The sequence below is a fragment of the Misgurnus anguillicaudatus genome, unplaced genomic scaffold, assembly GCF_027580225.2.
Source record: "Misgurnus anguillicaudatus unplaced genomic scaffold, ASM2758022v2 HiC_scaffold_31, whole genome shotgun sequence".
Classification (NCBI taxonomy): domain Eukaryota; kingdom Metazoa; phylum Chordata; class Actinopteri; order Cypriniformes; family Cobitidae; genus Misgurnus; species Misgurnus anguillicaudatus.
This window is the reverse complement of record NW_027395281.1, coordinates 645,424-662,314: the sequence shown is the minus strand read 5'-3', so window position 1 is coordinate 662,314 and position 16,891 is coordinate 645,424. Positions and strand designations below refer to the sequence as shown.

At 34.4% G+C, this 16,891-nt stretch overlaps 1 protein-coding gene across 5 annotated transcripts in view; it reads left to right on the top strand.

Annotated features, from left to right (window-relative positions):
• Positions 1 to 2,978: 2,978 nt before the first annotated feature.
• LOC129452976 (uncharacterized) overlaps positions 2,979 to 16,891 on the top strand; it is a 206,022-nt gene continuing 192,109 nt past the window's right edge. For 2 of the 5 annotated variants that reach the window (XM_073865495.1, XM_073865493.1), the window contains exon 1: positions 2,979 to 3,511. In XM_073865495.1, the coding sequence (XP_073721596.1) occupies positions 3,366 to 3,511 (146 nt within the window). In that variant the 5' untranslated portion in view covers positions 2,979 to 3,365. The remainder of the gene's footprint in view (positions 3,512 to 16,891) is intronic. The other 3 variants (XM_073865492.1, XM_073865498.1, XM_073865494.1) reach the window with 3 other exon arrangements.

Genomic DNA, 16,891 nt, shown 5'->3' with positions numbered 1-16,891 from the left:
TTAAAACTGAGAAACTTACCGGTAGTTTTAAAGAATTACAAATAAGATTTCGAGTTCTGTCTTTGCAAATTAGATTTCATGAATTTTCTCACCTTTGCGCAACAGCATTAAAAAATGTCTTAGTTTAATGCATTCATTTAATATAACTGCAAGCGATACTTTACATTAGTAAGGCTGACTTTAGTTTTTGAGTGTTACATTTTTGATGAGATATTGATTTAATAATATTTTATCATTTATATGATATCAGAGATATAAAATCAGATTCTATTAAATCAGTCACAAAACGCAAGTGCAGATCTGCTGAGTAACATATCGTTATTATTCTGGATTAACTGCTCCAAAAAATTATATAGGGGTGGTTTACGGACAAGGATTAGCTTAAGCCCAGACTAGGCCTTTTAACAAACATGCCTTACTAAAACATTACTTGTGTGCATTTGAGGCTAAACAAAGGGCACTGATGTATTTTAAGATATGTCAGTGCACGTTGTTTTTTAGTTTGGACAGCTCTTACATTTATTTTAGTCTAGGACTAGTCTAATCCCTGTCCGTCCGGGAAACTGCCCCTCAAAGCATATTTTATAACTCACCCATCAGACAGCAGAAGCACAAAGATAGATAAACAAACATGAGAAACATTTTCTTCATCAGATGTTGTGTTGTTGTCTTCAGTGAATGAGATGAAGACGACTCTGTGAGCTCTCTCTTACTCTTCATGAGCTTCATACTTCCAGTTTCACGCCCCTGTGGGTTTTTTCTCTCTGATGTTTCCACTGAACTTGTGTGACATCATCATATGTTGTGTTTGAAACAAACCTCACAGACTGTTGTATGGACTTTATTATACACGTGTTTGATGAGCACACGATTACATTACACAGTGTTATTTGTATTGTCTCACCACAATAACCATAACCATTGTAGTAAAACTAGGGTAATACAAATCGTAATCAATCTGCCAAATAAAATTCACTATAATAAAAGCATGGTAATTTTTCTAATGAAGTAACTATACAAAATAATGTTTGTTTGACAGACGGGGAACAAACACCTGTCATTCAGGGCTATAACATAACAGAGACGAATGTGCTCAGTAAACGGAAGTTATATAATGTAACTGTAAGAATACAATTTCTTTAAATATAACAGCATGTTTGGTGCATTTACCTTAGTTTAATTCAATAATATTGTTCTGGTAATAATAATACGATTTGCATGTCAATCATGTTTCCTTGTCTGTTCATGTCATTATGCTGTTATTTTAAGTTCTGTGAGCATATTTTTTGCTATATGAATACTCATGTATACGTAGTAGGAAATGTATAATGTAGTATACTTCAAAATCTTAAACAAATCTGCCTGTCACCTACAATTTCAAGCACAACAGGTGGATCCCATTGCATGCATACTGCAATGCGCACCGCAAACGCACTGCACACAGAGTATGTGTGAAACAGGCGTAACTTGTGAATATTTTGCCAACAACTATGTTGTTTGTCATTAGTAATTATGGTGAAATTCTCACAAATTTAAAAACTATGCTTCTATTTATGTAGTTGAAGTATGTGAATGTGTGTTTTTCATGCCTCCACAGGTGAGGTGAATTTATATCATTTACAGTTTTTTCAATAAATTGCATTGTGCCATTTAAATAGAGAATTGTAATGTTATGTGGTTGTATGTGTATGTGTTGTATGCGGTTTGTTTTGTCAGTACATCGAAAATGGTAAGTTAAAAGAAAACACTGCCCCATGCACAATTATGAAACGTGTTTAACCTTAACATAAACAAACCGATTTGAAAAGCGATATGTCCCTGATTGGCCAGCTAATCTGTACGTTAGGATTGGCCTGAAGACCTCTGACGTCAGCAGGATATGTGACGCTCCTTACCATGTTTGAAAGATTCACCCACAATGCAATGCTAACAGAAGTTGGTACAGGTCTGTCGTCTTCATTACCAATCCCAGGAAGTAAACTGTTGCCTACAACAGTGTGTTTGTTGTAGTCCAAGAAAACAGATTTACACTGGAGATGATATTTTGCATCATATTTTGTGCAAGGTTTTAATAGAAAATGTTATTTATTAAAATAAGGTTAAGAAAATATTTATACTGTTATAAAATAATCTAAAACAATGTTATTGTTAAGTATTGTTTTTATAAATAATAAATTTTTTATGTTTTTATTTCTGCGGCAGAAACAAAGTTTTGATAGAACGAATCGCGCAACGATACAAAGCTGCACTAACAATTATTTCATTTTTTGGACACACGCTTCGGGGCAGATGGCGCCAAAGAGGCATCAACACGCCAATGAAGTAGTGATGGGAGAAACTAAGCTTTTCGAAGCTTCAAATCATTGAACCAATTGCTTCGTAAATTGATTCAGTTTTTCGAAGCGCTTTTGAAACATAGATATGTATAAAGGCTAGATGTGTTACACCGGAGTCTCTAACGTCATCACCTGGCGACCATCTTACCACAGGGAGATCGTTCATTCGTAGCATTGAGTTTTAATGGTGCAGGTACTTTAAAATGAGCATAACTTGCTCGATTTCCTACTGATTTTTAAACGATTTGGTTTCTTACAAACGTTATTAACGTGGCTATAATTCTGCTTTTTTTAAGTATGCAGTGTCATAGGTACATCTTTGACGTTTATAACAAACCAAACTGTTTGAAAATCGGTCGAAAACTAAGCAAGTTATAGTCATTTAAAAGTAACTGCGCCATTAAATCTCAATGGAGTGAGCAAGCTGCCTGTGGTAAGATGGCCGCCAAATGCGGACGTTCCACTCAACCTTTATACATATCTATGGTTCAAAACACCACACACGCTGGCGACACCTGCTGGTCAAAATAGTGTAAAAGCAGGAAGATCTGTCCAAACATTTTACACTTTTTACAAAATAATAGCAAGATTGTTCTAATAATATGTTTTTGAGAAAATACATTATATAATTTAAGACATAATTAAAAGTGTATGTTTTATTTATGGCAAACAAATAATTAAAACGAACTCCCTTTTTAATTATGCACATTTTTGTCATTAAATCTGTCTATAAAAAAAGTAGACACACTGGTAGTGTTATTAGTCAGAAGGATAAATGTTTTATGAACTTTTATAATCGTCGGATTTTCGAAACAGTTATGACGTAATGAAGCCTCATGAGGCGTGCTTCGCTCATCCCTCCTGTACAGTTATCCAGTAGATGACAGTATATCGTGAAGATATGATCCGCTATTAAGAAGAAGTAGTTTACAGAAGTAGTTTACTGAATCAGCCAAGCGCGAGAGACGGTTGGTGGTTGGCATTTCGCAAACCGTCGAGATCCGGAAATGGAGCATATGTTTGAGGGAGATGATGAAGAAAGCACAAGTTGGTGGAAAATGGTTAAAAGAAAGAAAAGTCGAGATTTATTTTCAGACACGGACGGCAACAAGAAGTCATCTGACACGATGGAGGAATGAGGAGTTTAACGCAAGGAAAAGTTTGCTACCAGCTCTGTAAGTAACATAATCAATTTATGCAAATCTAATGTATTTTCCGAATAGTAAAAAAACAGACTAGCAACTGTGACAAATCGGTTGATCATATATTAAACTGCGAGCCTTATATAATGTAATAGAAAGATTTAAGTTTGCTCTGAAAATTTTGTTTCGAGCCAGTTAGAACCATAAAATATATGAAGAAGTATCTAATTTCTTAAAAGATACTCATTTATTTAACAGAATTTAGGTCACTACGATAATTAGGGATGGCTGTCTGGGTGCTTCCGTTTCCTTTCCCCGCTTTAACTCCACCCTGCTAGGATGCAAGCGAGGAAAGACGAAAGGGCGGAGACAAAGTATTAAGTGAAATGACATCCTCTTTCCTTACCCTCTTTATAACGTTTATGCTCCGTTATCAAATTATCAAGTGCATTTAAAAACCCAAATATTTAATAAAATAAAGGTTAATACATACTTGAGTTATAGGTTATATTACTACATTAAAATTGAGACATTCTTAAAAGTGCTGTAAAATTAATATATATGTCTATACCACTGATCATTTATATCAGGGGTGGGAACCCTGTTCCTGGAGGGCCACTGGCCTGCATAGTTTAGTTCAAACTATAATTAAACACACCTGAAAAATCAAACTAAATTCTTTAGGATCACTTAGAAATGAAATACAGATGTGTTTCTTTAGGATCACTTAGAAATGAAAAAATGTGTTTGATTAGGGTTAGAACTAAACTCTGCAGGAGAGTGGCCCTCCAGGGCTGCATTCCACTCCAGTTTTAGACACGCACTCGTGAACTTCCCTAAACACTTCCCCTCGGGGGAATCCAGTTCGTCAAGTGGACGAGGGAAGTTTATATGGACAGACCCTCACTTCCCTTGATTTTGACTAAGGGAGCGAGTCTACTTCATATGTACACTTCAGGCAGCTTCATATCCCACAATGCAACACGATTGAGGTGGATTTATATTGGTATTGTATTTGTAACAATATAAAGTGGGTTAAAAATCTGCAAACTTGCGCTTTAGGGCAGTAATTACTAGGGATGTCCCGATCAGGTTTTTTTGCCCTCGAGTCCGAGTCATTTGATTTTGAGTATCTGCCGATACCGAGTCCCGATCCGATACTTCTATAATACATAAAAAAAGAATAAATAAGACCGAAAAAACAGATCCAGGATGTTCCTTATGTCATGCCGCACGCATTGCTGTTTCTGTGTGGAGTCAAAAGAGTCTAACTCTGTGCCAGCGCATAACTACAGATGTGTTAAAAAATAATGAGAATATATAAAGTATATGTACAGGGGTTAAATTGGGATTTGTTTTGTGGGGATGCTCTCTGTTGGTAGGGAGGGTTCGAGGGGTAACATGTTTAATCCTGATGACAGCAAACCCAGCTAGAAATAAAAAGTTCTAAGAACGTTCCCTGAAAGTTCCCGAATGTTCCCAAAAACATTCTGCCAACGTTAAAAGCGGCTAGTTTTTTTTAAGTTCTAGGAACGTTTCTGTTGTCTGAACGTTAGAGTAATGTTACATTTTACCATTTTAAACGTTATGACAATGTCATGTTTTAATGTTCACACAATGTTTAAAACAACAACTGTTTATTATATTGACTTGTTTGATTGTTATGTAAATGATAGAGAAACATTGCATTTTATTATTTTATAAAACATTATTTCTGAATGTTCAGTAAATATATTGCTGTAGAAAACTCAATTCACTTACTAGGTTTAGATGTTGATGTTTCATTTTAAGTCACCCTTATTGTGATTCGTGTTTGTTTTAGTTGGTCTCTTGACACTTGATTTTTTGCCTGCTAGTTTTATCCTGGTTATGTTAACTTTGTGTTAATGCACCACATTTGTTATGAACATGCCAAGTTAATATTGTTATTCTGTGGTTGTTGGTACATAATGGTAAAGATCATCACCTAATTCATTTACTAATCAAAACTTTATTTTCTGTCAAAAATGTAAATGAGATCCAGCACTTTCACAGCATTTTGTCATTAAGGAGTTTTAGAAACTTTGGACAAAAAATATCTGCTGTATAACTGGGATGCACAAACATCAAGAATCAGACTATGAATTTCAATCATGGTGACAATTAAATGAAAAACTTCATGCTGCAATGCATGCTGGGTATTAACAAATTACAAACCTCATTCAGGACTCCCAGCATGCACTGCAGCATGGATAAATAAGGATTTTTTTAACAATTTTAATTGTCACCATGGTTGAGATTCATAGTCTGATTCTTGATGTTTGGGCATCCCAGTTATACAGCAGATATTTTTTGTCCAAAGTTTCTAAAACTCCTTAATGACAAACTGCTGTGAAAGAGTTGGATCTAATATACAATATTGGCAGAAAATAAACTTTTGATTAGTAAATGAACTAGGTGATGATCTTTACCATTATGTACCAACAACCACAGAAATACACTAATAACTTTTCATAACAAATGTGGTGCATTACCACAAAGTTAACACAACCAGGAAAAAACTAGTAGGCAAAAAGTCAAGTGTCAAGAGACCAACTAAAACAAACACGAATCACAATAAGGGTGACTTAAAATGAAACATCAACATCTAAACCTAGTAAGTGAATTGAGTTTTCTACAGCAATATATTTACTGAACATTCAGAATCAGAAATAATGTTTTATAAAATAATAAAATGCAATGTTTCTCTATCATTTACATAACAATCAAACAAGTCAATATAATAAACAGTTGTTGTTTTAAACATTGTGTGAACATTAAAACATGACATTGTCATAACGTTTAAAATGGTAAAATGTAACATTACTCTAACGTTCAGACAACAGAAACGTTCCTAGAACTTAAAAAAAACTAGCCGCTTTTAACGTAGGCAGAATGTTTTTGGGAACATTCGGGAACTTTCAGGGAACGTTCTTAGAACTTTTTATTTCTAGCTGGGAAGCCACTGGTGTGTTTCAATGACATTTTGGACCTCTGATAGGATTTTATAAGTTTCAGTTTTAAAGCGGTGCCACATGTTGACCCAAACTTTAAAACCTGAACTTTAAATTATGCAAATCTATGAGTCTGACACCCTATATGCATTTGTTGCACATGTCATTATGCACAATTGATCAAACTTTGAAGGAAGTTATAAGAATCAACCTCCTTGACTAATTCTAGGCATAAGATAGGCTACCCAGACTCAATTAACAAGAAAAACAACATAATGATTCAGCAATATATCTTATAAATTAGCCATAGAGATTCCCTAAGCTGGTCAGCAGTTAGTTATAAAATACCTATAGTTACATGGCCGCGGGAAGTGGGGGTGCTGCGGGTGCTGCAGCACCCCCTGTTGGCGAGAGGGAGATTTTTTAAGTAAAAATATTTTGCACAATTTATATATTACTTTTTATTTTAGGAAATTATTTTTGACAAACGTAGGTTATTATGTGTATTTTGGATTTTCTGAAATCCCTGGGCATTCGTCCCATAACTCATGAGAGACTGTGGACTCTATTATACAACCGGCGCAATGCGCGACGCGAGTGTCTTTTGCTAGAGTAGGGGAAGGAGCGTTGACAGGATTAACGTGATGACAACGCGGGTTTGCTTAACACATACATGGATGTGCAGTAGCACAAAAACGCTTTTTAATTTGAAAAATTAAAGGAATAAAATGTAAAAGATTATTATTGAGTCTCTTGGACATAAATAATGACCAACGTTCATTTATGAGACGTTAGAAGGCGTAAAGAGCTGCTTCATCTGTAGCTAAGTAAATCAATGGTTTGCTTTAAACAAATGCATCTATTTTTAAATGTTTTTTTTAAATGCTACTCAGGCCCGGCTGCAGGATGAAGTGACTGAGGGGCATGTGAAATTGTTGAAGGGGCTAAACTTTATACCATCAATGAATAATACACACTGAGATCTCGCTTTGGAATGACAGATTTTTAAATGCAGCGCTCCATAAAACACTCAATAGCCTATGCAACTGCACAGGTAACCAGAAACTGAGTAGCAAAATTTAGACAGCGTAATGATGATAGATCATAAGATATTATTTGATAGACTAGTAAATGTGGATTAAGGATGTTTAAAATCTCTAGCCTGGTGGTCAGGAGAAGGGTAACATTATATATTGGCTATATGATTTCCATATTATAGACGAACTGCAATAAATGTCTGCAATAAATATCCTCACAACAATATTATTTCTCAAAACTTTGACAAAAAATATTTTCAAAGGAACTGTATTCTTACAGTTATTCAAAGATGCACGCATTATTCCGCATATGATTTGAAAATTAGACAAGAATATTCAATAACGGCAATGCACGTCTCATATGGCAATAAATATCCACATAGAATAACTTAACATAACATAACAGCATAATAAAATTAATAATCAGTCAAGGAAGCAGGATTGACATGTAAATTGGATTATTATTATTATTATTACTGGGAAAACAGCAATATTACTGAAATAAACTCTGAGGTAAGCTAAATACGCCAAACACGCTTTTAACCGCAGTCTAAATAAGAAATAAAAGTGGAAAAAACATTATTATCTCTTAACAAAATTATATTTAAAGGAAATGTATTCTTACAGTTATTCAAAGATGCACAAATTATTCCATATAGTATTTTCTGTTTAAGAGCACGTTCGTCTCTGGCCTCGCTTGCCCAGCTAGAAATAAAAAGTTCCAAGAACGTTCCCTGAAAGTTCCCGAATGTTCCCAAAAACATTCTGCCAACGTTAAAAGCGGCTAGTTTTTTTTAAGTTCTAGGAACGTTTCTGTTGTCTGAACGTTAGAGTAATGTTACATTTTACCATTTTTAAACGTTATGACAATGTCATGTTTTAATGTTCACACAATGTTTAAAACTGTTTATTATATTGACTTGTTTGATTGTTATGTAAATGATAGAGAATGATTGCATTTTATTATTTTATAAAACATTATTTCTGAATGTTCAGTAAATATATTGCTGTAGAAAACTCAATTCACTTACTAGGTTTAGATGTTGATGTTTCATTTTAAGTCACCCTTATTGTGATTAGTGTTTGTTTTAGTTGGGCTCTTGACACTTGACTTTTTGCCTACTAGTTTTTTCCTGGTTGTGTTAACTTTGTGGTAATGCACCACATTTGTTATGAAAAGTTATTAGTGTATTTCTGTGGTTGTTGGTACATAATGGTAAAGATCATCACCTAGTTCATTTACTAATCAAAAGTTTATTTTCTGCCAATATTGTATATTAGATCCAACTCTTTCACAGCAGTTTGTCATTAAGGAATTTTAGAAACTTTGGACAAAAAATATCCGCTGTATAGTTGGGATGCACAAACATCAAGAATCAGACTATGAATCTCAACCATGGTGACAATTAATATTGTTAAAAAAATCCTTATTTATCCATGCCGCAGTGCATGCTGGGAGTCCTGAATGAGGTTTGTAATTTGTTAATACCCAGCATGCATTGCAGCATGAAGTTTTTCATTTAATTGTCACCATGATTGAGATTCATAGTCTGATTCTTGATGTTTGTGCATCCCAGTTATAGAGCAGATATTTTTTGTCCAAAGTTTCTAAAACTCCTTAATGACAAAATGCTGTGAAAGTGCTGGATCTCATTTATATTTTTGACAGAAAATAAAGTTTTGATTAGTAAATGAATTAGGTGATGATCTTTACCATTATGTACCAACAACCACAGAATAACACTATTAACTTGGCATGTTCATAACAAATGTGGTGCATTAACACAAAGTTAACACAACCAGGAAAAAACTAGCAAGCAAAAAGTCAAGTGTCAAGAGACCAACTAAAACAAACACTAATCACAATAAGGGTGACTTAAAATGAAACAAACATCAACATCTAAACCTAGTAAGTGAATTGAGTTTTCTACAGCAATATATTTACTGCATACAGAAATAATGTTTTATAAAATAATAAAATGCAATGTTTCTCTATCATTTACATAACAATTAAACAAGTCAATATAATAAACAGTTGTTGTTTTAAACATTGTTTGAACATTAAAACATGACATTGTCATAACGTTTAAAATGGTAAAATGTAACATTACTCTAACGTTCAGACAACAGAAACGTTCCTAGAACTTAAAAAAAACTAGCCGCTTTTAACGTTGGCAGAATGTTTTTGGGAACATTCGGGAACTTTCAGGGAACGTTCTTAGAACTTTTTATTTCTAGCTGGGTGCTCTGTTATGTAATAGCTGATTGACAGATGCGCATCTTCGTCTTTCAAACAGGTATCATTATAACCTTTATAACAATAGAGTTAACTTTATAGTTGCTTCCACTGTGTATGTCTGATATGAATAACACATTCTTTGAAAATAATATTTATTTATTCTTTGCAAATTATTATCTTATTTGAATAGATTTTTATTGCTGCTTCCACAGACATCATTGTGTATTTTACAAAGTAAATGTAGGTTATTGTTTTACCAGTGCTTATGTGTATTTAAATGTTTGAAATCTAAAATAAACATTATGAGGTTGAAAACATTGTGTTGATATATGACAGCGCTGAGCTCGTCCGGAGCCAACCAACGCGAAAGACGTTTGAATCTGGCAGTAATGTCATGTTACTGAACATTCTAAATCCTCATTCTAAAGGATGAGCATTTTATTTGTAACCATTATTACAAAAATGAAACAGGCGGGGCACAAATCAGATCTGAGGGGGCAATGACTCTGACTAATGACTCTGTCCCTGTGGATATGGTGAGATGAGAAATTGAGAATTTTTTTTAAGCAATGCTTTAAAACATTGCGCTGTCCGAGTGCTGAAACGCTTCTGCTCTCTGCAGGTTCGTAAATTCTTTATCTCTTGTTACAAATAAAGTATTTTTAGAGTACAAACCTTATATAAAGCCTAATATATTCTAAAAATGTTATTATACACCATGTATTTCTTTATAAAACGTATACAATATCCGAACTAAACCATTATTATTTTTGTTCAATTTATTAATTATTTATAAGTTCAAAAAAAAATACAATAATAGTACTGTTTAGTGAAAAGATCGAAATAAAAATGTACTAGGTACGTTACTGTGAGAATGTTTTCAGTCAGCTTTTACCACTGTTAATCGACCTGTGATCCTTACTTAAAAACGAAAGTAAAATAATTTTGTCCGCATGGACATTGAAAATTGTGAAGTTTAATTAATATTATTATGTATATGACAATAAAGTAGTAAAACTCAATGTATTTATTTTTAAAATGTATTTTAAATAGGCCTATAGACTTATAGGTGTTTTTTGGGGGAAAAAATCACAGCACCCCCTGTTCAAAATGACTTCCAGCGGCCCTGTATAGTTAGGTCGTAATTAATCTGTATAATCAAAATACATTTTATTAAACTATACAATCAGTTGTATCCAGTTATCTAGTTAACATATTGTAATGAGATGAGTGACATGGCTATACATACTTTAATACTTTGTTTCTAGACTTCTATTAAGTTTTCTCAACGTGGGCACCATTCTTACCTCTCTATCTATCTCTCATGTCATCTCTACAGTATCCTGCGCGAATGCGCGTTCTTGAGGTTCTGAGTGAGACGCGGAGCTGCGTCTGAGCACATGGTGACAAAAACGATCAACGCGTAGTTTAAATGAGCGGTAAAAGCCCGGTTTTGTCGTGGGTTCCTTGCACGCACGAGTGTGAAGCCTATGAATGAAAGCACGTCAATAGGCTTGTTCGACTTCATGCGGCGCCGCAACAATCGACAGCCGGGTGACGTCAAACTACCGCGAGAGTGATCCGAGAAATCATACGGAGGAGTTTTCTTTTAAATCGCTCTCGCGGAACTTTGACGTCATCCGGCTGCCGGTTCTTATGGCGCTGCATGAAGTCGAACAAGCCTATTCTCTTCTCATCAGTTCACACGCACCAGCGCAGCGCGTACACTGGCGCGGAGCAGAGCGAGACTATGGAAAGAAATCAGACTCAATATTATTAACAAATACGTGCACAGTTATCTGTGAACTGGATGCATGTTACAAATGTATTTTACTATCCACGAACAAATGTCTTTAGATTTGAATATGTGAAATTCAGAATTTGAATGAACGTGTATCGATTTGTACAAATGTACAAATACACATGTTTTATTGTGTATTCAAATATCATAATTTGCGCGTGCAAAAAGGGAGATGTGCATTTGTGGATCAGATGACACGCGTGCATTAATCCCGCTCTGTTCATTTGTATATTGAGACTTTCATTTCGCCGTTTAAAGCATTTTATGAGCCAAATACAAACAACTATCAATGAATGAACTAAAAAGATGTCTTTGATTTTGTGTCTGCGAATTTTAATATTTACGTGAATGTGCATCGATTTGTACAAACAGAGACATATTTGTGAATTCAGTTGGCATATTTCGTATCATTATTTCACAATTTGTGCACGCAAAAAAGAGGATGCGCATTTGTGGATCAGGCGACGCGCGTGCATTAATCCTGTTCTGTTCATACGAGTTTTGAGACTTAAGTTGCGTGGTTTGCATTGAAAGATCCACGAGCACAGATGTGCTATGAAAAGAGTCAACACTAGGTGTCAGTCTAACGGAGTTTCACACATGGCGGTGAATTCTGTTTTCTGTGTTTCCCTTTAGTCTGGTGTTTTTATAGCATTACGTTTATTATCTATATATATTAAATGTTTTAATGGCTTGGCTACTGAGATGTGTTTGTGTGCATGTATGTAATGTATCTTTATTGTCCTTTAATGGTAAGTCAATTATTTTTACAGTATAATTCACTTCATTTTAAAAAGTAATACTTTCATGTATTAAACTATACCATTTATTAAATATTTCATAATTTTCCTATTTTCTATTATTTCTTTTTACCTTATATATATAGCCTACGTGTTTGTTCTACAATTATTGTGTTACATGCATAAAAATGTATATGTCCCAGCCTGTTTATATATAAATAACACTTCACATCATGGGTTTGTGCTATATTTATTAAGAATGTCCACATAATAATTATTAAAACAATTTTATTAAAACAGGTTATAAATAATACCAAAATAGAAAACTGGGGAAAGTATGAAATATTTAATAAACTGTATTATATAATACGTTAAATTATTATTATTTTTTTTGTATAAACCATTCAAATCTTTAGTCTTTATAAATATATAAAAACATACCGTGATAAAAACGCTACACTAAAGGGAAGGGAACAGACTTTGACAGAACACCAGAAATCAGTTGCTTTGCTTAGGACCTATGCTGTTATCCCCAACGCCAAACAATGTATAATCTAGTCTAAATTTAATTAAGATCCTAAATCAGATTATACGTTATTTAAGGTTATGTGAATAATAGCCTATATTTAAGCACTTATAGAATATTGTATTAACAAAGTAGCCTACTTATACACACTTTGAAGTGCTGAACTGCTGATCGGTTCATAAATTATGAACGAAAACATGATTTATAAACGAACATAATTAGTATGATATAAATTGTAAAAAGTCTGTTGCCTGTTGTTAAAAGCGCTCCTCAGGCTTCGTCTTTGGGTCGTCAGAGGGATTACTCGCCCGAATATTAACATTTACTAAATTTCCCATCGGCCCGTACCTGAGACTGATTGCGCGCATCGCCTGTTCTTCATTTGGTGGACTTTATTTATTTCATTTAGATCTTCATTTAGATCTCACCAAACCTGTTCGGTGCGAAGTCTTGCTTTGCCATACGTTGCTGAGCGTTTCTTTGCCTATCTTTACTTGGATTTATATATCCCGACTGTTTATTGGATTAGTATAATCTAATAAAAATGTAATGTACTGTCACCCAGATCAGGAAAGGCAGTAAGGATCCTGATCTGAGTGACAGTACATTACACACACGGTAACGTTTTTTTTATTAAGCTCCTAAATCAAATTACTGATTAAATTACAAATAATGTCACTGAACTAGTTTTGTAGCGGTGTCGGACTTTCCCTTGCGGTGATTTTGCGTGGCGCTGTATGCAATTTTACGGCCTTTATTTACTAAAAATATAATTTAAATCCAGAACAACGAGGTATAGAAGTTGGGTGCTATGCCTTAACCCTTATGAGAAGAAACATCATCAACACAAGCTACTACAGCTACATTTAAACAAAAATACATAAATAAATGAAAGAACATGGTTTAGGCTTGTTAAGTGCAAATTTTCAGAGCATCGGTATACAGAACACTGCGCTGTAAATGTACAAAACGAATGCAATACACAAGCACTGTATATTAAATTAGGCCATTTTCAATAATATATTAGTATTCTCATGAAATGCGTACAAATAACACGCAGTTTGATTATCGTGCAATACATAGGCTACATAAAATTACAATTTTGAGTGAATATGTTACGCAAGTCCTTCCTGTTCCCTTATGGCTCATCTATTCGTGTTTTTTAATAATTGGTTTCTCATTTGTTTTTACATTGTCTCTTGGGTTTGGGGTTAGAGTAAGTTTTTGAAAAATAAAATGATATCCAAACCCAATCGGCAATGGTTTAAAAAACAGACAAAAAAACAACGACACAAACGATGCGCCATTTAAGTGAACGGGAAGGACTAGCATATGCACGCAAAATTGAATTTGGCGTAGGCTATGTATTGCACGATAATCACACTGATTGCTATTCATACGCATTTGATGATAATAGGTTGATTAGATAAATTAATGTTTATCTATAAAGTATGAAAACGAATGAATCAGTATTTTGGCTAAATTAAGATGGATCATTTCAAGATCATTTAGATTTTGTCATCATTTCAGAACAAGCTTATTCTATCTATAACAACTTACATTATATCATGTGTGTTTCTTGAATATATGTTGAAAATATATATAAAAAAGTACAAAATAAAATCGTTCAGCTCATGGGGAGTGAACAAAAAGACGTTAAAGTCTCTCCGCAAGGACGTGCTGAAACTGTCGAGTCGACAGATGATCATCATGCTTAAAATGTTTCACCCAGAAATTAATAATGAAAACTTGAATATCTAAATGCCCAGGTAAGAGTCAAGTGTTCAGTCAGTTCACTATAAAGAAAAAAGCCAACGACATTGGCTGCAGCTTCCTCATCCACGGGCGGATGTTGCAGATACACAAAGAAAAAACTATAAAGGTTTAAATGCTGGTAAAAAACGTCAATTATATTATGGCATTTTATATTTGTGTTGATCAGTTAAAGTTATTTTAATCTTTAATACTGCATCTGCAGACAATCTGCAGACGACGCTATCATTCAATTATCTCAGTTTCACTTTCTCACGCATTTACTGTAGCCAGGCCCGGATTAACACAGTGAAGTGCCCCCCCCCAATATATTTTATTTATTTATTTTAGGGCTGTCAATAGATTAAAATATTTAATCGCGATTAATCGCATGATTTCATGAGTTAACTCGTGATTAATCGCAAATTAATCGCACATTTTTATCCGTTCTAAATTTACCTAAATGTAACACTTTTCAAGTTTTTAATGCTCTAATCAGCATGGATTTGTATAATATATATGCTATATGCAAATGTAAGTCTGCACCAGCCTGTTTACATTTTCAACAGAACCATCAGCCATAGTTTTATATATGATTTTCCCTTAAGAAGTCCTTGTTCTTTCTCCATTTCTGTTTGCTGCTGCATCATTTGTGACCTGTGCTGGCAAATGGAGTTGGGATGAGCAAATTTAAAAAAATGTGTCATTTATATTTTAACATTCTCTATTAAAAAACTTCAAAACAATTGGAACAATTGTTGGAATCTGACAAAGCATGACATAACTATACTTGTTTACGCAGAGCAAAACAATATCAATGTGTGTTACATATATGTTTTTCTTTTATTGTTTAATTTTGACATTGAGACAGACCACTTTAAGATACTGTAGGCAAAATCAAGGGTTTGATATAATGTTACACTTTTACTCAACAGTTAACCAAACATTCACTTCAGATATAACAGATTATAGGTCATACCTGCGTGAATTCTTGTCAAAACAGATATTTTTAAAACTGTAATTTTTTGTTAGATGTCTATTTATATCTGGGTCGCGCACTCGCGTGTTTGTGTGCATGCGCTTCAGACGTCTGCGTCAGACATCGCTTTTGAGCCTTGTCACTCTTAATAACTCTTTTAACATCAATCAGATCCCGAACTTTATCTCTCTTAATAATTATTTTAACATCAAGAAAGTCCTGCAGTCTATTTTCTATCATTTCTGAATGCTTTAAAAGCGAAACTAAAAAGTGAAAGAAGACGCATCTTTGCTTTATATGGATTTGGGATGGTACACCTCACAGAAAACGTGCAGATAAAGATCATTTTAGATATTTAATGACCATTTAGAACATTGGATTCGCTAGACGAGAGCTTAATGTTCTTATTTTAATGAAAAGCTCCGCCTCAGCGCCGGTCACTTGCTGCTTCTCAATTCATCCAGCTGTGGGACAAACAGAAATTGCGTGTTGCATTACTCGCGCGTTAATAAAATTAGTGCCGTTAAAATGAATTTGCGTTAACGCGTTATTAACGCGTTTATTTTGACAGCCCTAATTTATTTATTATTTTAAACTAGTCATTCAGGGCTCCAGACTAACGTTTGTTATTAGGAGCAATGTAGCCCCTGACTGAAAATTTTAGGAGCGCTAGCAGAAAATTTAGGGCACACCTTAAATAAGCCTACAATGCAATATTTTGACATTTTCCCAAAATAACTGCATTACTGAAAAATACTAAATAGACTTAACTATGCAGTTGCTGCACATGTCATCATTATGCACAATTAACGAAACTTTCAGAATAGGAAGTTATGAATCAAAGATTCATACAACCCCCTTAACTAGGCATAAGATAGGCTACATATAGGCTACAATAAGTTATATCTAGATAGCATACTTTAATGAGATGAGTGGCAGGGCAGCAGTTTACATGCTTGTATCCTTTACACGTTTCTCATCTTTTATCTAGTTTTCCTTGGGCACTGATGTAGACCTTTATTCTCGTCTATAATGTTTTTAGTGTTAATGTAGGCTAAAAGTTGTCCGGCTCTCTTTATCTCTCATCGCTGTAATGTTTAACCGGCGCGGTTCTGAGTGCGATGTGTTAACTTTACCAGGGCTGCGTAGATCCATCGGTAAAATCAACCGAGCGCATGGTGACATAAAACGATATACGCGATTACGCGTCATGCAATTGAGCGGTTAAAACCCGATCGTGCATTCCGTAGTGCCCGCACATGCTCGAGTACTTGTAAAAACGTTTTGGCCGCAGTCTGGAGACCTTGGTGACCCCCTATTGCCTGGGGCACTCGCCCAATATTGACAATCCAGCCCTGGCTGTAGCC